Source organism: Platalea leucorodia, assembly GCF_965183815.1.
Source record: "Platalea leucorodia genome assembly, contig: HAP1_HAP1_SCAFFOLD_301, whole genome shotgun sequence".
NCBI lineage: Eukaryota > Metazoa > Chordata > Aves > Pelecaniformes > Threskiornithidae > Platalea > Platalea leucorodia.
The window spans coordinates 43669-70165 of NW_028121273.1; the positions used below are offsets into that span (position 1 = coordinate 43669).

Below are 26497 nucleotides of genomic sequence, written 5' to 3' on the forward strand. Positions count from 1 at the left end.
CCGAGGCGGCTGGCGGGGCCGGGGCTGCCGGTCGGCTCCGGGGCGGGAAGGTGCTCGCTGCCGCCGCGCCCTCTGCTGACCCACCCTGCCGACGGCCCCGGGCCTCTGAAGGACACCCGAGGGACGCTGACTGTGCCGAGAGCGGTTAGCTGAAGGGGCTTGATACCGAGGCGAAGCTGCAGGGAGAGAGCAGTTTTCACTCGGCTTGACATCCTCCCCCTCCCATCCGTCGCCTCCGTCGCCTCTGTCTTTGGAAGGTCTGCAGTTTGCTACCAGTGCCCTTTTGAGAACAACCCAGCTGTCCCTCGGGCTGGCTGTCGCAGCCACAAAGCGGAAAGCAGATCATCTCGGGAGAGTGCCAGCGCTTTTTGTGCTGAAGCATGAAAGGAAGGGAAAAACCCCACTCTCCTGCCCCACCTTCAATCCCTGGCGTGTGCTCTCCACCCCTTCATTTTGATAACACCTCCCTTTCCCTCTCTCCTCACAGGGAACGGCTGTGAACTCAAGAGGTTAAATCAGACAACAGCTCGTAATAGCTTACTCGTGCAGGTCAAAAACTAGTATAGTCTTTCCCTAAGCCACGTATTTACCGACCACTTGCTTTTTGCTACTGAGAAAGGACAGTCCTGCAAAGTTTCTTTTATTTAAAAAAAAAAAATTAAAAAAAATCACTTGCACTCGGAGATGCTTCCAAACGCAAGCAGAACAAATGCACCCCCATTTCCCACAGCAAAACATAATACATTTCTGGGAAGGGCACAAGACCGGAACCCCACGATGCTGCAGCTGGTCCTCTAGGGCACAGGACGGTTCAGAGACTGACCCAGCTTCCGAGTCTCTGCTTCCAGAACAGCAGCTTTGGGCTCCCTGGCCACAGCTGCTGAGGAGGAATCCAGCTCTTGGCAAATCTCTGGCAGCTTCCGGCTGGTCTTTGCACAGCAGTCTTGTGCCAGCTGCGTCTGCAGAAGGGACACCTGAAAGAGGCAAAAGGCCGAGCTCAGACAGGCCCACGCTGTTAGGACCATCCGTAGCTCCACGGTACCGGCTGTCAGGGAAGACGCGCCCTCTAACTCCAGCCCTCGCAAACACTTGGTCCTTGTGGAACGGGAAGTAACAGGTTCCCAGAGTCACCCCAAACTGAACTTCAGATTATCATCAACAATTCAAGTTTCTTTCTGGCAACGGCAACTCACACCTACAGCACTGACACATTACACGTATACTAAAGACAGAGGTTCCCTACAGGATTTAGTAACCCACCTCTTTTTTCCAAAAAAGAGATTTGGGCTACTGACACCTGAGTTCCACATGCTTTTTCCTCAGCAGGAGGACTACTGGTTACACAAGGTAGCGAGGAACCATTCTGTTATGACCTAGTTTGAAAACTTGACAGCTAGCACGTGAAAAGGGAGCAAACGCTCATTTTTCCTAACGTTAGAGCATTTCACAAAGGAGCAGAGCATAATTTGATGAACAAAGCCCGGGGGGGGGGGGGGGGGAAATGAGCCTTAAAGGACTGCTGAGGCCTTGAAAGTCCTCAAACTCTATTATAATTTCCTGGCAACGCAGGGTTGTGCCTGCTGGGCTTTTTGGCGCGAGAGACACAGCTGCTCTCACCTCCTGTTAGGTTTGCAGTGCAGCGCAGCCACAGCAGCTCTGGCGCCTTCCCCTCTGCCTGCTTTGGAGTGGAGGAGATGCCAGCACTGGGAGCAGTGCTCAGCGCTTTGCTGTTTCGGGGAAAACGGCTCAGGTCAGAGGTTTTCCTCTGTTTTCAAAGTGACGTGCGCTTTGCCAAGGGCTGTGTTCCACATGGCAATGCAATCCCCAACCTCAAGCTAGGAATATGAGAATATTCCTTCTTGGCGAGTGAACTCGAATAACAGAAGCAATTCCCAAAGGAGTTTTATGGCTTATGGAACCTGCTACGTTTGAATTACGATACCAAGGTCTGTCAACATAAAGCCAAAGGCGATGATAAAAAGTGGGACCCTAACCTGCTAAGCATCTAGAGCAGACTAGATGCGAAACTCAGGCAGCCAGCTCCGGAAGGGGAATGCGTGGTGCTGAATTAGAAGCCAGTCGTGCGCACGGAAAGTAAGACGGCAAAGGGACTTCACAGCAAACAATATGCGTAGGCTAGGGAACGCCACCACTGAAGAGAGGGTCAGGTCTGACCTTCTCTCTGAAATAACAAGGGCACCTTTGGGAAGGCTGGCTTGGAAGCCTGAAAAGCCCTCCCGCGCTTTGGTAGGTAACCCAGAGGTACGAGTGGGAGAAGCGGCCATCTGCTGCTAAGAGCATCTCCCAGGAAGCGTGAGATCAAGTTCCAGTTCCGCTGTTTCCCAGACCCAGAGGAGTGCCCTAACTAGCCAGCTGAGGACTATTCTTTGAGCAGAGCGCCTTCGTTTTCCTGCTGAACTGCTGAAGTAGGTCCACGGGGCAGGCAGACACAACAGTCACGAGGGGAAGGCGGTTCAGTTAGTTATCCGTAGCAACAGAACTTCAGACACCGAGACTTCCAGGTAAAAACATCCTTAGGCTGTAACCCGATGGCTTCAGCAGCATTCTTGGCTCACTTGCCAGAGCTAAGCATCATATACTTTACTCGCATAAATCTTACATGCATTTTGCCCTGAACACCGGTGAAGATTCACATCCTCAGGGAGACCAGGGTGTACCAGACCCATAAAAGGACATGGAAGAGAAGTGTGGTGACTGCTGCTACTGCTGATACCACTGTCAAAGGACGCAGTAGGGTTCAGCAGCTGCAATGTACATTCTTACACCGACCAAACAGATGTCCATGCAGCGCTTAGGTCTCTGACTCGGTCCGATATTGGGATCATGATTAGCACAGAACAGCAATACGAGACTAACGATTGCCTGAAGGCTAGAAGCTCTGGCACTGCCTTACATCCCTGGAGGCGAGGCAAGAGGAGAGGCAAGAGGAGCAACAGTGCCTCCATTTGCAGAAGCAATGGGTTTGAATGGGTGAATGATGTTGTTTGGCCACGGCCAACAGATGTGTTTGACTGGGCATTTCCACTGCCTGGTGTACTCCCTTCCTGACAGCTAAGCAATACTCGGGCTGTAGCATCGGGCAAAGTTGCGCCCATCAGTACAGCCACAGCAGCTTTTGAGGAGAGCTTTCCTACCCCTCACCTGGTTCCACAACTCAGCTAATCGACAACTGCAGCACCTGTGAGACTCCTCCTGTGAAGAAAACACAAGGATTTCTTTTTGGTCTCCAGTTTGGCCAGGGCCATGGTCTATACTTGACTTCTGTTAGGTCTATACCGGGGGGCTGCTGCCTCTGGGATTTGCCGTCGTTCCTCTGTATGGCCAGACCCTCCTCCCACCAAGTAAGATTCTGTTCTCACCTGTCTAGGAGCAGGCACCTGGAGCTGGTCAGAGAGAGAAAATCCGCCTGCATCTCGCAACGACCGACCTCGACAATCTCTCTTCAGTCTCCTCCGTTCCCGTTCCACCTGCACATTGGATAGGAGAAAGGGTCACAGAAACCTGCCACCAAACAAGGAGCAAAAGGGCCTCTGGACATCACGGCAAGGAGGTTTCTGCTCAGACTGTTCATTGCACCAGAGTGTGTTGGGGGCAAAAGGCACTCAAAGTAGACTATGGAAGAGAAAGACCAAGAGGAAACAGTTCCTGACACAAGAGGGTCAAATGTGTGTGTATGGGGACGCTGGGGCAAGAAGGGTGGTACCAGAGTGAATGTGCATTTGTGAAGGCAATGGGGTGCCAGAAGAGAGAGAAAATACAAAAGCGTGTGTCCACAGGGGGAACCGGGAGAGGGAAGGAAACAAGCAGAGGACCCCAAAGTGCTGTCTGTGGCAATGTGTTGTGTTCCAGAGGACCGTGAGGCTTTGCAGAGGCAGTGAAAGCCTGTTTTACCTGCTCAAGAGTCCTCTTGAGCTCAGCACTGAGTTGCTTCAGCTCAGTCTTCTCAAGCTCCAGCCTTGCAACTGCTTGCTGCAGACGTTCCAGCCGCTGCAACAGGAGTCTCTTCTCTGAGAGCCATGATAGCTGCTCCCCTTCTGCAACAGCCTGCTGGGTATTCAGAGAGGAGATTATGTGCGCTGGTGCCACATAAAGGTTAGAAGAGCCAGAAGCAACAAGGCGGGGAGAGTGACCGGACGCAGGAATGCACAGTGCTAAGTCCCTTCTTCTCCTGGTCCACAGACCAAAACAACATGCCCTCTTCCTAGGGGCCCTCCTCCAGATCACGTTGGTGAAATCCGAGGCAAATTTGCCGTCGTGTTTTTTTGGGCTGCGGCACAAGTACATCCTGAATGCGCAATGAAGCCTTTAACCTGATCAGGCAATGGTACCAATTCCATTATTTTCAATACACTGGAAAAGCTGGACCTCAGAAATCTAAATCTCTGAAAGCATCTTCTAAGCACCATCAGCGTAGCTGCTGTTCAGCCATCGTTCCGCTAAGTTTAGTATATTAGTCTGGTCAACTGTGCCCTTTCCTTTCCACGCCAAATCCTAACCACAACACGTTGGCTAAGCCTGCCTAGATAGGAGAGACCCGATTACCCATCCCCCACTTTTGGGCTTGAGTTAATTTTAGCAGCAAGCTCCATAGTTCTTTCAGTAGTTCTGGGCTGGGCAGAAAACATTCCAGCAGGTGAATGGTCTCTGGCCAGAGCTACACAGACAGGCAAGCCTGCTGGCTGCAATCCTAGTTTCTTTGGCCAAGCAGGTCATATATTTATGGGAATATATATTCCCATATCTTTATGGGAAGCATCATTAGAATCCTTTAGAGACATTTTAGTTGACTGATGATCAATCACGCTGCCTACCTGATGATGAAACCGGTCCGTGTCCCTCTCTGTAACCTTACTCTGCAGGATGGCTATTTCTTCCCTCAAAGTCCCATTGGCCTTTTCACTCTTGGTAAGGGCAAGAGTCAGTGCTTGTGCCTTCTCTTTCCATTTGGCTTCTTCACTTTCAGTCTGCTTCAAAAGAGCGGTCACCCGCTTCAATTCTTCCCCCTTTGCTTTCTGCTCATCTTCCAGTTGCTGGGTTAGCTCCTTCTGTCTTTGCAAGGCACGCTCTCTCTCCTGGAGAACTCTCCTCTTCTCTGCTTCCTCTTCCTCCCATTTTTGGAGTTTCTGGATTTGTTTCTGCAGGCTGTCCTCTCCATCTTTCCATCGCAAAGCTGACGTTAATTGTTTCAGTTCACTCTGCCTCCTAAGCTCTTGTTCTCTCCCTGTCAGAGTCTTCTCTAAATACCTGACTCTGTCTCTCTGGTACTTGATCTCTTCATCCTTCTTTGTCAGAGTCTGCTGAACATGCTGGAGATCTTCCTGAAGAGCTCTTATTTCCTCACCTTGAGCCTTGGTCTCTCGTTCCCTCCCACGCAAGGCATCGTCCAGGAGCTTCTCTCGCTCTCGGTGATGTCTAACCTCTTCATGCTGCTCGGTTAGCCTAAGCTGCAAATTCTGCAAGGTCTTCAGTTCTTCTTCTTGGTGCTGGAGTTTTTGCAGAAGAGTTTCATTGTCTTCATCTCTCTTCCTCACCACTTCCTCAAGCAGATTCACCTGCTTCTGGCACGATGCTAGTGCTACTGCCGTGCTTTCGCCACGAAGCCGGAACATGTTAATTTGCTCTGTCTGCTTGAGGAACTCCAAGTGGTTCTCCTTCAATATTTGGCTCATTTTGTCTAGGTCCTGCTCTAGACTCTTGGCCTGCTTGCCTTCTAACTCCTTCTGCTCTCGAAGCTCCTGGACATGCTCTTGCAAAGACACTATCTCTTGATCTCTAGCTTTTAGAGAAGATTCAGCATATTCTAGTTTTTGCAGCATACCTTTAGTCTGCATTGCTGCCTCCTCCTTTTCCCGTTGAAGCTTAGAGATAGCCTCCTCCAGAACCTCTATCTTTTTTTCTCTTTCTTTCACAGTCAGTTTTGTTGCTTGAAGATTCGTTTGCTCAGCTTCATGCTTTTCCTCCTTTTCCTTGCATGCCTCATGTTGCTTTCTAAGGGACAAAATCTCTTGCTCTTTTTCCTTTAGTGCCACTTGAAGGTGCTGCAGAATTTCCTTCTGCCATTCAGAGTCTTGTTGTTGTTGTTTTTGGAAGGTCTCAATCAGTTCCTTCTGAGAGTCAATCATTAAATCCTTTTCTTTCAGTATTGCCCTAGTGTGTTCTAAGTCTCGGTGCAAGACATTCATCTGTTCTGTTTTTTCCTCACAGCTCCTTGCTTGTTCCTTTTGGATGTCTATGAGTCTGTCCTTTTCTTTTGAGGTCTGCTCCAGTTGGTCACGGACAGTCCTCAGCTGCATCTCCATGACTCCTTCAGCTTCCTGGATTTGCTTTTGTTGTGACTCAAGCTCTTGATCTTTTTTAGATAAAGAAAGCATCATCTTCTCTACTTTACCACGAAGCTCTTGCAGGTACCCCTCTTGCTCTTCCTTGTACTGCTGCAAGAGTCTTAACTGATCCCTTTGAGAATCACACTCACTCTCTCTGTCCTTAAGAACTGCCCTCAGGTGTTCAAGGCTTGCATGCAGCGGTTTCACCTGTGCTCTCTCCATTTCCAGTTCTTGGATCTGCCGAGTCAGAGACATAAGCTCTATGTTTTTCTCCTTCAAGTTTCCTTTCATATGATCAAGATCCGCCTGCAGGTTTCTCACTTGTGATGCACCCTGTTGTTCTAGAATCATTATTTTCCCCTCCTGGAACTTGATCGCCTGGTCTCTCTCCTCCAGCTCTTTGCTCATCTTGCTGACAGCAGTCCTCTGCATTTCTCGCTGCTTCTCCAGGTCCCGTATCTGTTCTTGCTGGGATCTGATCTCCCGATCTCTCTCTTCCAAGTCTTTGCTCATTTTGCTTACAGCAATCCTTTGTTTCTCTTGCTGCTTCTCCAGGTCCCGTATCTGTTCTTGCTGGGATTCCATCTTCTCTTTTTTCTCTGTTATGTCCTTAATAACCCCATCGAGAGTAGTTTTATGCATTTCTTTCTGCTTTTCCAGCATTCTCATCTGCTCCTGGTACAACTTCATTTCTCCCTCCCTCTCTGACAGGAGGGCAGTCATATGAGTGACAGTCTCCTGCAAAGCTTTTCCCTGGGCTGCCTCTTTCTGGAGCATCTGGATTTTCTCCCGCTGCGTTTCCACTTCCTCATTTTTCGTTTTTAAGATAGACAATGTAGTTTGAAGTTCTTGTTCAAGGCAGTGATTCATATCTGTTGCTGTATTTGCTCGCGTTTCAGAGGCTGTGACTGAGTCCTGAAGAAGGTTTATCTCCCACACCAGTTCTTCTTTAACTGCTTGCAGTCTCTCCCATTCATGCTGCAAAACAGTGAGAAAAAGATTCAATAGTTCCGTCGATATATGTTTGCTTGTCATACTAGACTTGAACTCCCGCTTCAGCGGCAGTCAAGGGCTGCCCCCTCTCTCCCTGCCTCTCAGGATGTTGGAAGCCTTTCCCGTGCCACCCTGTAGGTTGCATCTTTCCCAGCTTACTCAGCCAGTCCCATCTTCCTTTTGGCCCTTCTCTGAACCTCTTCTGGCTCTAGTGTGGTCTTTCGGGCAGGAGCCACCAGAACTGCAGTCAGGATTTGAAGTCCAGACTAAGCATGATTTAGGCAGTGGCATGACGATATTCTCTCTATTAGGGAGGAAGGGAAGAGAGAACAACCCCAACATTTGATTTCCCACTTTGGGGTTTGGTTGGGGCTTTTTTTGGACCTCTACTCTGTAGAGTTTTCATGGTACCATCCTCTAGAACCCCACTGTCCCCTCTTGAAGGAGTAATGGTCAGACCACAGTCTGTCATTCTGTGGTTGAAATAAGGACGAGTTTTCCCCTTGCAGGCGTACATATTTATCTGGATCAGCACTTTTGTTTCTCAAATTCCTCTATTTTTTTTCCCCACTGTCTGCTCTCAGGTGGGCAATGTTGAACGGCTTTCTATTATTAGCAAACTTTGTCTTCTCACCCCTTTCTCCAGAGCCAGACATTTGGAAATCTAAATACGGATTTGAACAAAAATAATTGCCCAAACCATGCAATGTAAATAGAGACAAGTTTGAAAATTACTTTGACTAAAGCTTCAAGGGCGGAAACCTTCAGAATTGAGGAAAACAAACACCCTGAATCATAAGCGAGCTTTATATGACTACAGCATCTTTTCCTGCTCATTCAGAAGAATGCAATTGGAAAAGTGAAAAGTGGCAGGAAAGCAAAAGTCTGGGAAACAAGGAACGATGAGCGGAAGGAAGGGGAAAATGAGGGAAACTTGGTCAGCATTTGCGTACTCTGTATCTCCTCAGATTTGGACTGAACCTGTACAAGACCAACCAAAATCAGCTCTCCACTGGAAAAAGTTGCTCCTTAGAAGTATTAACAGAAGGCCAAAAAATAGGTAAGAAATGGCCCTCTGTGGCATCTGCCAGCCTCACCAGGACATCCTTTCTTTGCTTCTCAGTGCTCTCGAGTTTCCTTTCCAAAGACACCACCTCTTGACGCAGCGTCATAGCCTCCTTCTTTAGAGACTCTTCGGAGGCTGCTAGCTGCGATGTCAACTCTTCCACCTCAAGTGAAACATAACAAAGCAGTCAGAGACTACAGCTTGTCACTGTCAGCCGTATCACGTACTGTGAGGAAAGGGAAAGAACAAGTTTACATTTCACCCTGTCACAAGAGTACCAGATTCACAATGGATACAGCTGACTTGTTTAAAAATCTAAGTGGGTCACCACGTTCAGCTGAAAAACCACCGTAGAAAGCAAGACCAGCAGAGATCCATTCTGATCATTACTGGCAAACAGGCAAAAGGACTAGCCCATCTGTCCAGGGCAGCAGGTGAGATTCAGCTGGCCAGTAAGTCTCCTTCAGAGCAGCTGAGATGGAGACCACAGTATGATGGCAGTCAGAGGGATTATCCCATCAGCCTGCTGCTCTGCAATGGAAAGGCAAGTGAGAGACCGCCTCTTTGATGACTGGAGGAGCTACTGCTGTTGCAGTCACCTGTTTTTGTAGACCATCCCTCTGCTGAAGAAGGATATTCATTTCCTCTTTGATGGTTTGGCTTTCCTCCCTCTGCCTCTTCTCCGCTGCTTTGATCTTACTCTGAGTTTCCTGCAGCTCTGCTTGCAGTTTTTCTGTGATGTTCTGTAAACACAAATGGAGAGCAAGCTACTGAGACCTGCCGTGCCATCAGGCCCAGCTTTTTTCTCTTTCTGTCTCAAAATCACATTCATTCAGCCACTTCTTTCTGCTTTTCTACCCAGCTCTGCTGCCGTTGTAACCCTTCCTTCCTGTTGCTGATCTCTGGAGCTTACCAGGCTCGGTGCTTTCAGTGCCTGCAGTAGTCCTTGCCTCCTCAGCTGCAGGACTTATGTTTTATTTCCTTGTTACTGCCCTTCACTCCGTTACCCGGCCCTCTCGGCTTACGTCCAATTGCCAACGGCCCGTTCCTTCAACCTACCCTACAAGTCAGACTTACCTGCCCAGTCTCTCGCTGCTCTTCCACCTCCTGCCTGAGCTGCTCCAGCTGCTGGCAGGCTTCTGTTAGTTCTCCCTGAGTTTGGAGCAGTGTCTCTAATAAAGCATTCTTCTCACGCTCCTTTTCCAGCAGGACCTGCACAGAAATAAAGAGAAGACGGGTTTAAACTTCCCATAAAAAAATTTGTGTGGTAAGACTCAAAGACGGATGGGCTCACCCGTTCTCAAAGCACTATGCTGCTGGCCTCCTAGGTCATTATCTGCCCACTTGGAGGCACAGGTTCCTAAGTGAGATTGGCAGTATAAACATGGTCCATCCGTGACTGAATCTTCAACAACCTCTTAGTCATCGACGGATCGATAAGGAGCCCAGAAGAGTAAAAAAACCACACCCATTCTCCTTTCACAGTCTTTACCTCTTGCTTGGCATTTTCGACTCTAGTTCGTTCCTCTTCTTGTTGAGCTTGCATGGTAGCAACTTTCTGCTTCGTATCAAACAGCTTCTTCTCGTGCTCCCTTTCTGCCTCTGCCTTCTCCTTTTCCCATTGCTCCAGCATCTCCTGTAGCTCTGAACGGTGCCGTTCCCGCTCGCTTGCCTGATGAGAGGAGGAAAAGACTTCAAGATGGAGTCCCAGCCAAGCTCCTCAATAAAAGGTGAAGCTTCTTGCCTCCCACAAACCCCCACCTCAACAGGGCACAGTAGTGGCTTTGGGCCCTCCATCAATCACGTCCTATCAAGGAACTTCAAAGGAGGGTCAGCAGGTGGAAGAAAAGCAGATGTTACCTGCCCTTCTCGGATGGCTGCCTGTTTGCTAGCACCTCTCACCTCAGCATTTCTCTCCAGTCTCCGAGTCTCTATTTTCAAAGCTCAACTCCATTCTCATCAATGAAAAGATGCAGATGGACTGCAGGGTGAGAAAGAGGCCAGTACCCCGATGCCCTAGTCACAAGGCAGGCCACGAACTGAACTACCAGGAACAAGGGGCCTGTTCTATATGCTTTAAGCCCAAAGATACTACCTCTGTCAAGCATGAAAGGACAGAAAGAAAGGAACAAAGTTCCCGCGACTGCAGTTGGCAGGAATGCTAGGAGTCGACCTCATGGTAGACAGGAATCTGGTAAGATCCTCCCCCTTTGCTGCCACGCTTTGCGTGGGGACCACCCAACCTTCTGTTGAACTCGTCTTAGGCCCACACCGACTCTGTGGCAGCATTTACTGTCCCAGCATAGTCCTGTGGGTCTTCACGTGCCCTCAAGTACAAGCCATTGGCTCTGCTGCCGGGCCTAGCAATGTGTGGCCTATGACAGGTGATTGCTGCCGTTTCACACGCTCTTCTAAAGCCAGCCCACAAAGCTTGCTTGAAGAATTCAAAAGCATATTGTTTCCTACCATGTCTTGCAGGAGCTTCCTTATTTCCACTTCATGATCGGTTTGCCGACGCCTGAGGGTTTTGTCATACTGCTGTTCTGTCCGCAAGAGCTGTTGCGCCATGCTTTCCCGTTCCTGCCTCATCAGAGATCTCTCTGCTTCCAGCTCCCGTTGAAGGCACTTCACTTCCCCTGCAAACACGACAAATGGCAAGATTCAGTGCCTACACAAACAGTGGTTCTGACTTTACTAACCTTAAGGCATTTGAATTTCAGTGTAGGAGGGATCTGTCTCCAGCTCCTTCACTCCCCAGAAGCACTGCAGACAGAGAGCTATTTTTATAACATCCTCCCGAGGCAGGGGGATCGCCAGAAACAATGCACGTGAGGCTCTCACCTTGTATCACCTCCTTGGCCTGTGTGACTGTGTGAAGGCGGATTTCAAGCTGGCTCCTGGCGATCTCCAGCTCAGCTAAGTGCTGCTGAGCCTCCAACCGGCTGGATTCCAGGGTCTCCTTCACTGACCTACAAGTTGCAAATACGGAGAGAAATGAATTTCTGGCTCCTGACACCCACAGGGAGTTATTCCAGTAAGAAGTGGTTCAAGATCCCTACCCCTGAGTACACAAAATGGGTTGCATGGAAACTTGGAGACAGAAAGCATATTTCTGCCATTTAAAATAGCAATGCAGGCCCCTCCGAGGGAATGCCCAGGCTTTACTTACGACCTAGCATCACACAGAAAGCCCAGCCGAATTTGATCTCAGTAGCCAAATCTTAAATTGCTGTTGTCTGATCTATGACACACGGGTAGCTGTGCCCACAAACTCTGTGCCAGCAAGCAAAAGCCCAGCTTTTTTTCCCAGGCTCACAGCCCTTATCTCATCAGCACTTCCAAGTTGCTCTGCAGGGGGACAGAATAAGAGTCTTTCCCTGGCTGACTCATGACTTCTTAATGCTGTTCATAGCATAGGTATAGGCAGGTAATTTTCCAGACTCCCTGTATGTAAAAGGGACTAAAGAAATACATTAGATGATATAGTAAAATCTCATGCTTGTAGCAGCATTTTTAAGAAACCTGAACTAGATGTTACCTGAACAAGGACTACCTGAAAGGAGAGACGGGTATCCTTCGGTTTAAACTGTTGGAAGTTCAAAAGAAAAACTTGCTACTTTTCTTTAAGCATTGCTAAGTAGGCAGCAGCCCACGTGACTTGTCGCTCTTTCTCATGGAAGTTATAGTACTGCAGAGGCAAATTGTTACATCCATAGACTGCAACCAGCTGCCGCGATTGACACACAGGATTCTGGAACCAGGAGCTGAAGACACCTCCCTGATCTCACACAGGGTCCTGTGTGCCAGGTTCCTACAATACACAGCACTGCCTCACTAGTACAGGCATGCAATCAGGATAACATCCTTTGGGGTGAAGGGGCACCCGAGTGGTACAACAGTAAAACCCGCAACAGTAGGATTTCGCTACTTTGATGGACAATGGAGGATGTATCTTCAAGAAGGAGAACAAGCACATATTTCTGATTACGCCAATCTCTGGCAGTCCAAAGCAAATATGCTCCCTTTTAAGGTCAGTCTCTAAAACAGAACAGAAAAGATGATAGAGTCCAAAACTGTGGCAACAAAAGGCTCTTGAGAACAACATCTGGCAAGAATAGTTGCCACAGCCCAATAATTGACAAAACGTAATTCAGCTGGATCACATAAGAGAAGCTGGAGCTCAGAAGCAGCAGCAGCTCTCAAGAAACAGACTGCGTCAAAATGGTGTTTATCAGCCTTGCTAACACCATACTCTGGAGTGGTAAAGCGTAAAAGTCAAGAAGCAAAACACTCTCTAAACCATCATTTGTACAGCTCTGCCAGTTCAGGAGTCTTCCAAGATAGACCTAGGAGGAGGACAAACATCTCCATACGTTGGGTTGGTTTTGGGGGGTTTTTTTGGAAAAGGAGAACTTCTCGCATTTGATCTTAGAAACCTGATGCAGCAGAAGGGCAGAATCTTGTTCCTTCCCTGTATAACTTCTCCATGACACCTGTCTCTAAACAGCATGTGGTGAGGAGTACAGGACGCAGACATCAATGATGGGCAAGAAGTCCCAAAGACTGGCGAGCATTCAAAAGTTCCCTGCTGCTGGTGTAACCAAGTCTAGGTCCTGCACCATAGGTAACAAGTTAGCTTAGAAACAGAAGGCCCTCAAGGTGTTCAGCATGAGCCTCTAGCTTCACCCTAAATGGCAGTGTCCTACTCACAATGTCCGTACATAACAGCCTTGAATTCCAGAGATCCCACGTCAAACTACTTGATGAGCAAAGAAAGATCTATGTTCAAATACACAGAACAAGAAACCAAAACAAGAGAGAAGCTTCAGGTTTCAGCAAACGTCTGCATGGTTTAATTATTACTCGGTGCAGAGCCAAGGTACCAGATACTGAGGAATTGTATCGGCTTGCTTTGGACTTCACACAGGAATGTGCAAGGGGGCAAAAACAGGAGCCCAAGGCTCAGGAGAGCTTTGTTAGCTTTAGCTGTCAGAAAAATAACATTCAAATTATGGTATACTGGTTTGGGGGTTTTTTGTTGTTTTGTTTTTCTTTTCCCCCCACGAGATTCTTCCATTTTCTGTCCATGGAAGGTGAAAACATCTCAAAAGCGTACAGGATGCAATAAATCCCCGTGTAATGATTACCACCTTTATAATTACACACATGAAGTAATGTCCTGCCTAGGGTCTCCTCCCCGCCTTTACCTGGCCTCTGCCAGCTGCTCGGAAAGGCCTTGTCTGTCCCGCTCTGTGGCTGCCAGTCGCACCTCCAGGGCAGCCTTCTCATGCACCAGCAATTCCTTCTCTTTGGACACCCTGGCCAGTGCGTGCCCTTGGCAAGAGGTCTCCTGGCGCAACTGCTCCGGACCACTGCCAGCTGACTCTTGCTGGCAGCAAACCTGAAAGTGAGACAAAATACAGTTAGAGTCCCTTCTCTGGAGTTCTGTGCAGAGCCAGCCAGTGCCCATTCTGAATCAGCTAGAGGAAAAAGAGCTCCTGTACTTTGGGCTGAAAGTTTAAGAGCATCCGCTGTATACCACGCGAATACCCTGGGCTGCTAAAAGACACTGGCACTGTTAACTTGAAAGGGATGAGTAAGGCCCTGCTGGGTTGCCTGGGACCAGAGAGCTCCTTCAGAACAAATGTACATACCCCAGACTACATGTTCTTATGCAAAAATACTACATTTTCCAGAACTGCCACCTTGCAAACTAATATTCTATCAGAATCCATTCCAGTGCTGGAAATTTTCAGGGAAGTTTGAGCAAAAGCAACTTTGTTCACTGAAGAAAGTGAAAATATACATGGTTCCTCCTTCTAGGAAAAAAAAAAAAAAAAAAAAAAGATCAAAGTGTCACCTACTTTACTGTGTAAAGCAGTTGGATGCAATGAGGTGATGCTTGGCAGGGAAACAGCCCTTGTGGTGAGCAGTGTCCTTTAGTGATTTATGGAAGTCTGGCCAATGTGGCCAAAGAGATGGTAGACACTATTTGTACAGCCGTTCATGTCAACAATACTGTTTACTTGTCTTACACAAAGAAGTTGTCTAATATACCTTGCTGGTATTCAAGTTTGAAGATTAACCGTGATTTTTTAGCTTTTTTCTTCAGTATAACACCTCTGCTGGGTATTTGCCAAACATACCACGTACTCCAAAACTAAGACTGTCTAACAGAGAACAGACCATCAGAAACAAACAATTCTCCTCTCAAAGTTATCCCATAATACCCAAGATTGCACATTATGAAATGGACACGTAAATGATGGCAAAGTTCCTAGTCTCCTCCAGTGATAACGATTCTCCCAAGCTCTTTTTCCACTGTACCGAAATCAGTTAGTCCAAACAGTCTTGTGTGATCACCTATTTCTCCTCTTCTTCCTCAAAGCCTAGAGAGGCTCTAGCAATTCAAAGCTGCGTGTATGTCTTAAAATACAATTTCAACAATATCAAGATGTCATTCCCATTCTTAGCAGTGCAAGATAGCAGACATTGACTTGCAGCTTTGTCCCACCCTCTAGGCTCCAACAAATGGAAAACATCTCCCTTGACAAAAACACTACAGAATGCAACAGATAGAGCTTAACTGAGCCAAGCAGCCAAAAGGCCACCCAGAAAGCACCAGGTTTTTGGTCTCACCTGATTGAGTTTCTCTTGGGTTTCTGCCTTCTCCTCTGCCAGAGTCCTCAGCTGTACCTGCAGCCCCTCCTGTTGCTCCTCTGCTTTCTTCAGCAGCTGTTCCAGGTGGGCTTTCTCTGAGCAGAGCTCTTCATTCATTCTTTCACACAAGTTCAGCTTCTCCTGGTCAGAGATCTTTGCTCTCTCCATCTCATCCACTTTACCTGACAGAACATCATTCTCTTGCTCCAGCTGCAATCACAGAAGCACAGAGGAAATAAAATACAGTAAGGTTTACTATGTAGAAGGTTTGGCTTGGACAGAAAAAGGAACATTTCCATATTCAGGCAGTCATACTGTCTGAAGCCAAGAGGTCTGAAAAGAGGCAGCAGCTGGAGAAGAACACCTGGTAAGATCTTTGGCCACTCTGCTCACCTGCAACACAAGTTTCTCCAGCTGCACTTTATCCAATGCAAGGGCTTCGTTAATACTGCTCATCTTCGCTGTTACAACATGTAGATCAGCTACTTCAGCACTCAGCTTAGTCTGAGCCCCTGTCAATTCTGCCACTGACTGCTCTGCCTGAAGAGACAAAAGAACAACAGGAAAACAAAGACAGGAAGATCCCTGACTTCAAGCGGCAACTGCAGATCCCCTTTTGTGTCTCTGACATACTCCCAGTTCAGTGTTCCCAAGAAGCACGTGGGGACTAACTACACCAAAGAGCCCGTGTGGGCTGATCACCATTTTCCAAGGAGAACAACAGCATTGTCCCTGTCCCTTCTGCTTCCACAGAAACAGCATCTGTGGTGGTCTTGCTATCACAGCTCCCTCTCCCACAAGTGCTGCCTAGGAATAAGGTGGCCATACCTTTTGCAGTGCCATTGTAAGCTCATGGTTCTCTTGCTTCAGCAGATCCCTCTGAAGGTGCGATTCCTCTAGTGTCTCTCTCATGACTACCAACTCCCTCTGTAATAGCGACTGTTTTCCTTCCAGTGCACCTAAGTCCTTCACTCTATGAGGAGGGGAAAGACTAAGTTTTTAACGTAAAAACATTCTTATTTCCAAAACCAAGAGTATAGAATCACAGAATCATTTAGGTCGGAAAAGACCTTTAAGATCATCGAGGCCAACCGTAAGCCTAACACTGCCAAGTCCACCACTAAACCACGTCCCTAAGCACCACAGTCCACACCTGTCTTCTAAATACCTCCAGGGATGGTGGCTCAACCGCTTCCCTGGGCAGCCTGTTTCAATGCCTGATAACGCTTTGGGTGAAGAAATCTTTCCTAATATCCAATCTAAACCTTCCCTGGCACAACCGTAGGCCATTTCCTCTCATCCTATCACTTGTTCCTTGGGAGAAGACACCAACACCCACCCCGCTACAACCTCCTTTCAGGTAGCTAACAGCTTCCTGCTCGTTAGTTCTCTCTCTCCTCTTTCATACGTTGCATATAAGACTCTCCAAAGGTCTTCTTTCAGTAAGGCAGATGTTTAAGTCCAGATTACTAGTCACACAATTACTTTTGCCTTCAGCAGTGAATTGATGAAAGAGCTTGCAATCTATTCGGGGAGATGTGTATGAATTTTCAATCCAATGATCATAGGATCACAGGATGATTCAGGTTAATATGACTCATGTTGCCAAAATGGCACTTCTTGCCCCAAAGGCTTTCTGTACTCAGTCTTGCAAGGAGATGTCAGTACAGAGGTGCTACGTTGCTTATGATGGTCCTGTGCAAATTCCTCCCAATTCCTTTAGCACAGCCCTGGGTAGCAAAAGGGCTGTACAAGAGACAGAGCTCTCTTTATGCTGGTCTCAATTTCTCACCAAGAATCAGTTTAACAGCAAAAACACTGTAATGTGCAAGACCTTTTCCAGTCTTGTCTTACTCAGAAGAGCTTCTGTCAGTCAGACAGTTTTTCCTATCCATTCTGTTGAAGGCAATAGTTTGACTAGGGACAGAAACAAGGCTGTGCAGAATGAGTGTGTTTTGAACGTGGACGCAGCCCATCTATGAACCCAAGAAGCAGCCACAAAAGATAATGTTGGTAACAGCAAAGTTTAAAACACATTTACCTGTTCCGAAGCTCCTTCTTCTCCATGTCCCCCTTGAATTGTAAGCACATCGCTTCCCAAGTCTTCTGGCTTATTTCCTGTTCCACTTGCTGCTGTGCCTGATCCTTTAGGACAGGTCTACCCAGAGGGACGGACTCCCAGAGCTGTATGCCAGAGCTTAGGCAGGAGCAGTTTACAAGTATAGATCCAGAAAGCCTCATGTGCTCTGCCTTCAGCTCTGACAAATCTCTGAAGAAGAATAAAGAAAGAGGGAACCTTCACACCACCATCTTTATCAGCTGACTCATTTTTGAAGCACGTAATTGTGCAACAGTAAAAGCTGGCAGGAAAGACGACATCTTCGTTGGGGATGAATCATTCATCTCACACTTTGGGATCAGGACACATCTTGATAGTTGAGCAATGGGCCTATTTGATGGCTGAGGAATGAGTCTATTTTCTCCTCAGAGATAAGAAGAAATGTATGGAACAGCCAGAAGGCTTCAAGAATTAACTAGCAGGTCAGGCATACTCCACACATTAAGGAAAGCTTATAGTCAAATGCGGTAAATGGCTGATGGTAACCCAGAGTTTGAAATTGCATGCTGACACCAGAAGAATGTACTATTACAGCAACACTATTTTTGTTTGCATAGAAGGCAACTGTGAGAAAGGAACCTCAGAGCCCAACAACAAGAAAACAATCACAAAAAGGAGGTATCAAACTAAGCAAAATAAATTGGATAAATGCAATAATGGGGTAGAGAAGCTATTCTTTCTCTCAGCAACGTTGGTACAGGAATAACCAGATGCAAGCTGACCAGAATAAACGTAAGCTGGAATCGAGAAGGAAAAAAAAAATCATGAATGATCTTTCCATCAGGAGCAGTGGGAAAAGAAAGCCAATGAGATTTAAGGCAGATTTTAATCGCTCCATAAAAGGGACGGCTCTACATGCTGCACGCTTATCTGTGGTGAGTCTCTTCCAACGTGTCCACATATGCCTGTGTCTGTGTTAATATGCCCAAACATCAACATAGTCCAGTTCATCTGTTCAGGACCTCTGCACTGCTTATAGCCCAAACCCCCCAGTTTTATCTGAAAATTAGCACCAAATAAAATGATTCTGAAAATAGCCTAAAGCACGCTTAATGGCATTGCTTCAGACTACCAAAGGAGAAATCCTATCTTTAGCTGCAACTAAAGTAACATCAAGGCTCAAAAAGCAGGTGTGAAGGGAACCTACATTTCTTCTGCAAGAGATCTAGCCTTAACTTCTACTCACCGGTCAGTGGCAGCCTTCATTTCCAGGAAATGACGGTGGAAGTTTACCACCTGATGCCATAGGCTGAGTAGACGGTTACGTTCACCTCTTAAGTAGCCGTCATAACGCTAAACATGTAAAGACAAAAAGAAATGCCAATTCAGCCTTCACCGTCACTGTACAAGTCTTTCAGATAGGAGAGAGTACAACCACCATCACCAGGTCTCCTTTAATAACAATTCCGACAGGGGCATCAAGGACTGAACAGGCACCACATAAGCATCCTCGGTAGACCTGCCACCTGACTTCAAAGAAGGGAACATCCACACCACTTCTCCTGCAGGAGTGGAGAGCAGCAAAGCAAACTGATGACTCATGACTCATCATCTCGCCTTGCAGAGGTGTCTAACAGTCTTGGTGGTGGAAGACAAAAACAAGTCCCTCCAAGACCAGTGTCAGGTTTGCTTACAACAGGCTATTGGTAGGGGAGGCCTGTCTTGTTCTTCTGTTGGCTGCTCTGCATGTGAAAACACACAGACCTCTCCGGTCTCCACTGACATGGACAGAGATTTAGGAACTATTAAAAAGATGAGCGTTCATGTGTGACTGCCCTACAGTGTCCAGCAACAGCAAGCATTTGCCTTTAAGGCCGAGCAGTATGGTCACAGCAGGTGGGCATCTTCCATCACCACAATTTGGTGATGCTCCTCCATCTCACACCCCCGTCTTCTGCTAGTCAACACCAATACAGCCCCAGTGTAGCCACAACTTTCACACAGCAAGTCCTCTATGCCAGAAATAAAATGCATTCACCTTCCACTCCGGCATCATCCCCCCGACTTTAACAATTCTTCAACTTTGAAGGGTAAACATTGGAAATGGGGTTAACAACAACTGGCAATATGCAATTTCTTCCTTTAGAAGGAATTGGGGACGGGTTTAAATGATGGGTACTGAGGTTGGTTGTGGCTGATGGATGGTACAGATTTTTGTTACACCATCAGGTGGAGCGTTAGGAACAAATTGCATATTTGACACAACATGTCAAATTAATTGACTAAAACATGGAATTATACAGGGTAGGAACAGTAAGGTGGCAGTTGCACATAGCAAATACAATATTAATTGTTTGACCCATGGTGCTCCTTGTAACCAGGACCACAAATCGCCGTTCCAACAGCTCCAGGTTTGAACAGGGATGTGGGCTATTTTCCTGGTATCTTGGATCAATTGGAGAACTACTTCTCCCACATCATCATTTCTAGCCAGCAGTTAGAGATATTTAATTTTCCACACACCTCTCCCTCCTCGGCCAACAAACAACCTAAAACCATACAGTGTTGCAGGATTGCCGCGCGCACCCATTGAGACCATCGAGTTAATAGGTCTATGGCATCAGCGGCCCTGTTGGTGATAATTTCTAGGGCCGCTTGTAGTCTGATTATTCGGTTCAGATTATAGATTGGTTCTCTTGCCCCTGCAATGGGCTCATTAGGATTCCAGGTTGCTGGCCCATAATGTTCAATTATTCGCTCAGGGGGCCATTCGTCATTTCCCCATTTTTGTGTCCCACCTAAATTTACCTTGGTAGACCGTGTCTTACGGGCAATACATCTATCCCCGAGGTTATCATACACTTTTACACCTAGTTGGGGTCCACCAGTTTCCAGCAAGAGGAAAAATAGGGGCCTTATGATTCCTATATAGCAAACTCGCGACCACCCCGTGGGTAGGAATTTATATGCTGTATTCCCACAAATCCAATAATGCCCTTTTTTGGCTTTATTTCCCTGAGCGAATGGCCCACCTTTCCCGGTGGAAATTGAAAATAAGTCGTGTCTTTGTCACCCAGAGGGCTGAAAAAGGTGGTTGCCCCATCCCTTATTCGTCTGGTACAATACCAAGCCCCATAAGTAGTGAACATTTAATATTTACTTTTTGCAAAGAAAACTAAACAATTACATTTTCTAAGCAAGTACAACATTTCATGTTACTTGTCTATTAAGTTTTCCCATATACAGGACTATTTAATGATGAAAATAGAGGAAGATCAAAAAAGTAAGAATTATATATATAGTAAATCATAGGTTGAAATTCTTGAAATGTCTAACATAAACAGGTATCATTGGAAAGTTATTGTGTATTTTTTCTTAAATAAGCACACGCACATATATACGCTTAAATACGCACCAGATAATTAGAGGTCTTTGTACTACTGCATAAAGACTGTAGTGCATAAAGACTGTAGTGAAACGTCTAATATTTAGCCTGTTTGCCATAAATATTAAATCTTGATTTATTCATAGAGCTGCAATGAAGTACAAACATGTATGCACACATATGGACCACCAATTATAAAAACTGATATACACAGTGGAATATTCTAATGGGTTGGTGTCCCCGAGTTAAAATGATCCAAAGTAGCAGGTGCATTGTGGTCATATCGCCGCCCTTAAAAAACAGAAATAGGAACAAAACTCGCTCCTTGGGTTAGAAGGAGGGAATAATCCATTTTGTGTGGATTTTGTGGGCTCTCCCACTGGTATCTTTCGCTTTCCATGTATATTTGTTTAGGGGGGTATCTAATACGAGAGGCACAGCTCCCACAGTAGGAAGCTCAACCAGAACCGGCTGGCCAGGAGAGTAAGATGGTGCACTGAGGGGAGCTGGGGTTTCAAGAGACAGGTACCATGGTTGGGGCTTGCGGACAAAATGCCGCAATTTTCGGGCACCCGTTTGTACCCCAGCGATTATTGACATTGGTCACCGCCTCCCCCACCCGCTCAGCCCATCCCGGTTGGTGGGGTTTTAAAAAGCCCTTAAGCAGCCCGTTGGTCCGTTCCACAATCCTGTTTGCCTGTGAATAATACAGAGTGTGGAACATCCACGAAATCCCTTCCCAAGCCACCCATTCTTGGACTATTTTGGCAGTGAAGTGCGTGCCGTTGTCTGACTGGATGGTCTGTGGTTTAGGGAAGGTCCCGAACCATTCTTTGAGGGCCCTTACAGTATTTTCTCCAGTTGCTTTTGCACAAGCCCAGGCTTGTACAAGTCCAGAGACTATCTCAACCCCCACTGATACGTAACGTTTCCCTGCGGACTTTTGGAAGGGCCCGATATAGTCGATCTGCCAGGCCTCCCACAAACCTTTCCCTTCCCTGAGGTGCAGGGGCTCGTTTTCCAGGGGGTGTCTGTCCAAACGGACACGGCATTGTTCACAAGAGGATATGCAAGTCTTGCACTCCTCCCTGGTGACTGGCCATCCCCCAGCTTATGCTTCCCGGTACAAATCATTGATCCCTGAGTGCCTCCGTTTTACATGTAGCCACTCTAGTAGGTGTTCCCAGTTCTCCTGCACTTGGGTGCTCTGTAGCGGGGCTAGTCGGGCCAACTTGTCCGCCTCTGCATTCCACCGGCCTGCCAGGGTATAGGTTTGTTGGCGGGAAGCTACCCACACCACCGCAAATGTCCCTCGTTTTGCAATTTTGAGAATATCTTGCCACTTCTCCTTCTGCCAGATTGGTAGTCTGTTGACTTCCCAGCCATTCTGCTCCCAAAATGGGAGCCACTCTGTGCAGCCCTTGAATACTGCATAGGAGTCTGTATAAATGTGCACAGGGGAGGTGGTCTGGCTTTCGCGTTGAAAAACGCTCCACACTGCGACCAGCTCTCCTACCTGTGCTCTGCCTTCTCCCTCCGTAATTATTTTCTCCTTAGTTGCTACTTGAAGGGCTACAGCCCGATATTTCCAAACCTTCCCTTCCCGCTTCGAGGAAGCGTCAGTGAACCATACGTTTAGGACCTGCTCTGAAAACAGGGGAGCTACTTTGACCACAGGGGGAAGTGGAGGGTTTTCCCTATTTAAGTCTGCCTTGTCTTGTATGGTTAGCATTTTAGCGGCCCCTTCTGTAACGGAGAAGACCTCACAATAGTGTTCTATCTGACCATACCATTTCCTTATGGACGCTTGCTGAGCCACCCCGTCGGGGGGTGGGGTCCCTGCCAAGACTGCTTTAGTCACCTTAAACAGGCCCCGAAGAACTATCGGCTGTTTCCGAATAGTTCGTTCGGCCTCCCGTAAAGCTAGGCTAACTACAAACACCCCCTTCTCCCAAGTAGTGTATCGCTTTTCGGCATCCTTGAAGCTGTGTGAGTAGAATCTGATGGGCTGGGTGGGCCCTTCGGGTCCCTTTTGCCACAGGTGGATGGAGAGCCCAGTACGGGCAAATCCCCATTCGATCTGAACCGGATCAGTGAGGTCAATTGGCCCTAGGGCTTGATGGGCGTTTGCCTCAAGAATTAATAGCTGCAAGGCTTCCTCGTGGATTGGGGTCCACTCCCACTGAGCCTTTTTCCTTAGTAGGTCGTATAGTGGTCTAGCAATAATCGAAAAGTCGGGAATATGTTTTCTCCAAAATACAAGCAGCCCTACAGTGTGTTGCAAGTCTTTTTTGGATTCGGGCATTTTGAGGGAGTCTAACGAGGATAGGGTATCCGGGGGAATACAGGCCATCCCCCCCCTCCACCAGATTCCTAAAAATTTTACCTCACTGGAAGGGGTTTGGACCTTTTCGGGTGGGCTTGTCAATCCTATCTGTTCCAGGTGGGTGACAATATCACGTTGCGTTTTTTCAACGTCCTCTACCTGGGTCCCTCCTATAAGCACATCATCTATATACTGATAAATTTTGACTCCTGCTTGTATGGGGATAGTTTCAAGTTCTTGTGCCAGTGCATGGTGGGCCAACGTAGAGGAGTGTTTATATCCTTGGGGCAGTCGAGTGAACATATATTGTTGTCCCTCCCATGTGAAGGCAAAGCGCTCCTGGTCCCCAGGGTGCAGCGGGACTATAAAAAACATGTCTTTGACATCAATGGTTGCCATCACTGGATGGGCTTGCTTCTGAACGGTTGCAATTAATTCGTCAATATTTGGCACGGCGGCTGTTAAAGGGCTGGTATTGCTATTGAGGCGCCAGTAATCTATCGTTAATCTCCATTTACCATTGGGTTTTCTAACAGGCGACACAGGAGAGTTAAAAGGGGTTTGTACGGGAATTACGACTCCTTGCCGTTTCAGGTCCTCTAGTACAGGGATGATGCCTTCCCTTGCTCCCAAGGGTAGCGGGTAGGGTTTCATATTGGTCAACCGGGAAGGAGGAAGGGGAGGCGCTGCTTGCAGCAGGTGCGTTTCTGCACTAGGGCTCCTGGCTAATCTTCTGACCTGGGGAACACCGAAGGACCACGAGTTCCCCTGGGTGTCCTGCCACTGTTTCCCTTTTAAAACATCTATTCCCAGGAGATTCATTTGAAAAGGTCCTACAGCTGCCATGGTGTTCCCTGGACTCTCATCTCCTGGGAGCCATAAGGTTACCGGGGTCATGGGCACAGATTGGGTTTTCCCTAGGGCATTTAATACTATCAGGTGCTTAGAAGGGGTTGAAATGCCGCACCGTTCTGCCTCGCTCTGTTTTATTGCTGTAATTTGGGCCCCCGTATCAATTAAAAAGGTCATGGGCCTCTTCCTCGGCCCTACTGCGACGGTAATGAGGAGGTCCCCTTTATTGTTGCAGGTGAGTTGTCTAATAAACATCCACCCCCCGCCTCCCCCCACACCCTGAGGGGGCGGAGGTCTTAGTTTCCCGCCACCCTTTCATCCCCATTGAACCCCTCCTTCTTATCCAGTGCCGGCACGGAGGGCGCGTTTGGTTTGGGAGAGGGTCCTTGCCCGGACCACCTCCGCACCAGGAGCTCTAACTTTTTGGTGGGGAGCCCATCCATTAGGTCTCGGGGCACACCCTTTTGCAGTCCCATTTGCCACAATCTTTGTCGGAATGGGGGTTTCTCCCTTTTTTTTCGGTCAGGGCTTCCCCCTAAAAAAGCCAGAGATTTACTTGCCGGCCTCACTGCCCACACAGCCCTAGTTTCTACCTTTTGGTAAGTCCTGCCTACTGGCCTGTATTTCCTCCCGTACTTTATTAGTTCCTGAGCTATCTCCCCCCAGGTCCACACCTTCCTCCCCCACTGCCGCTGTTCGGGGGTTACCGTTCCCTCCAGGGCAGCTGCGATTCGCTCCTCGCAAAGCACATTTTGAATTCTCCCCTGTAATTGGATCCCGATAGGTTTTAGCGAGTCGGGGAGTCCTCTTATTAGCAGCGTCAGTCGCTCAGGGTCTACCAGTAGTAACATTGGAGAGCTTAGGTTTGGTTTAAGTTCCCGGTCATACATCATTTGCAGGCACGCCGCCTTCTGTACATTTTCTAATAGTTGATCAACCGAACCTGTTATAGCTCGGGAATCCCCCCTCTCTAATGGGTTCAGCCCCGCCGCCCAATATGTGGCCCTCTGGGTCAGAGACCATGGGGCTTGGCGATCGCCTGTGGTGAGGAAGACGCCGGGGCCCCAATACCCCTCTGCTTCCTTTTCTGGTAGCATGATCCCGTCCCCCCCCTGACAGGGATACCCTCCACACGTATTCGGTTTCGAACTTCCTTGCCGTCCTAGCAAAATCCTTACGGAGTTTAGCCAATTCGGTGGCGGTAAAAGGGATTTCTTTAGTTACAACTTGGGAACAGTTGTCGCTATTGTCCTCATGTATGTATTCTGTCTTTACCAGCGGGCACATATGGGGGGGGGGGGTGTATCCACAGTCTCTCTTAATCACTTTAAATCTTTCTGGGGGTAAATTTGGCGTACCCCTTTCTCCTCCAGCATTACCTCCTCCTCAGCGAGGGTGTCTGCCTCCCTCAGGAGCTGAACCCTCAGCTCCTCCTTCATAATCATATTTTGGCGCTTCTCCTTCTCTAGCGCCCGTTTGGTCTCTAGTAGTTGCTCTCGCAGCGGTGTTATCGCCACTTGCAATGAAGCGGCCACAGCCTCCGATTGGCAGGGCGCTCGTTTCTTGTCCTCCACCGCCGCTGCCAGACACGCTCCTAGCACAGCGCAAACGATGGCTTTCCCTTTCCCCTTCTTAACTCTAGCTTCTTTATGCAAGACCACTATTCGGTCCATAACACTTCGCAGTTGGAACCAGTGGTCCCGTGCCCAATCTTGTCCCGGGGGTGAGGGGTGAGAGCGGTATGTTTCTAAAAACTCATATAATTTCTCTGTCTCTTCACAAAAATCACCTGCCTTTTGGGCAGCCATGTTCTACAAAGGGGAGTTCGTCCCGGGAGGGTCAAACCTTAGAAAAACCAAGTTTCCCCTATACGCTCCCAGGAGGGCAATCCGCACACTACTACAAGACAAAGATGAGCCTACAAAGGGGATATTGTCCTGAGGGGGTCACACCGTACAATCCAAACTTCCCCGATACTCCCCCAGGAGGCCAGACCATAAACTAGTATGAGACAGGGCAGAGCCTACAAAGGGGATATCATCCTGAGGGGGTCACACCATAAAATTCAAGTTTCCCCTATACTCCCTCAGGAGCTCAAATCACAAACTACTACGCGCGTTTCAGTGCAAAGGTCTCAACACCCACTCCTTCCTTGCGCTTCGTTCGTCTCCGGCTGCTTCCCTCGCAGGAGAGCAGAACCGCAGATCAGAACTCCGCACTCTTCGTCAGCACACCATAAGGCTGTATGACACTCTCATCTCAAGGCATCCTGTCCATGACGCCAATTAAATGTCCCGATGCAATGTCGGGGGAGGTTTTGATATGATCCCAAGGACGAGATTAAGATGCTGGAATCGGTCAGATGTCGTACAACCTTTTACTTTAATTTGAGGGGAGAAGAGAATGGAGGGAGGAGGCAGGGCAAGGGAGGAGAGGAAAAGAATAGGAGAGAGAGAGAGAGAGAGAAAGAGAAGGAGGAGTTTATCACCACCACTTCGAGTCCGATCTTCTGCTGGGTCTTCGGTGGCCTCAGGCTTCGTCGGGGACCGAAGCGGGGGCTCCTTGAGGGTGCAGGAACGGAAGGAGTGGTCGCGCACGCCGCCGCCGCCCCTGCCGAGAGGCACATGTACTCCTTATATAGGGTCTCTCACGCATGCGCGGATCACAAATGTGTACGTGAGGTTTGCCACGGACGTGCTGCCCCTGCCTCTGCTCTTTTCGCGCCTTTAGTCCCTGTGCAGGCGCACGACGTTGTTTTTCTCAGAACTGTGGAGAAGAGGGTTTTCTCGAAGCGCGACGCTGGATGGCGCTA

At 48.0% G+C, this 26497-nt stretch overlaps 1 protein-coding gene across 1 annotated transcript; it reads right to left on the reverse strand.

The window, feature by feature from the left end:
• Nucleotides 1–704: 704 nt before the first annotated feature.
• LOC309604015 (uncharacterized protein) lies at nt 705–22860 on the reverse strand (the record flags this gene model as incomplete). Its single annotated transcript, XM_082338892.1, has 18 exons — nt 705–974; nt 3163–3213; nt 3381–3488; nt 3913–4068; nt 4833–7322; nt 8435–8566; nt 9003–9146; nt 9481–9615; nt 9896–10075; nt 10870–11039; nt 11245–11372; nt 13611–13804; nt 15043–15273; nt 15457–15603; nt 15892–16036; nt 17105–17221; nt 18369–18475; nt 22369–22860. The coding sequence occupies 18 exons, from the start codon at nt 22858–22860 to the stop codon at nt 795–797; spliced, it is 5307 nt and encodes a 1768-aa protein (XP_082195018.1). The 3' UTR covers nt 705–794.
• Between the last annotated feature and the right edge of the window lie 3637 nt (nt 22861–26497).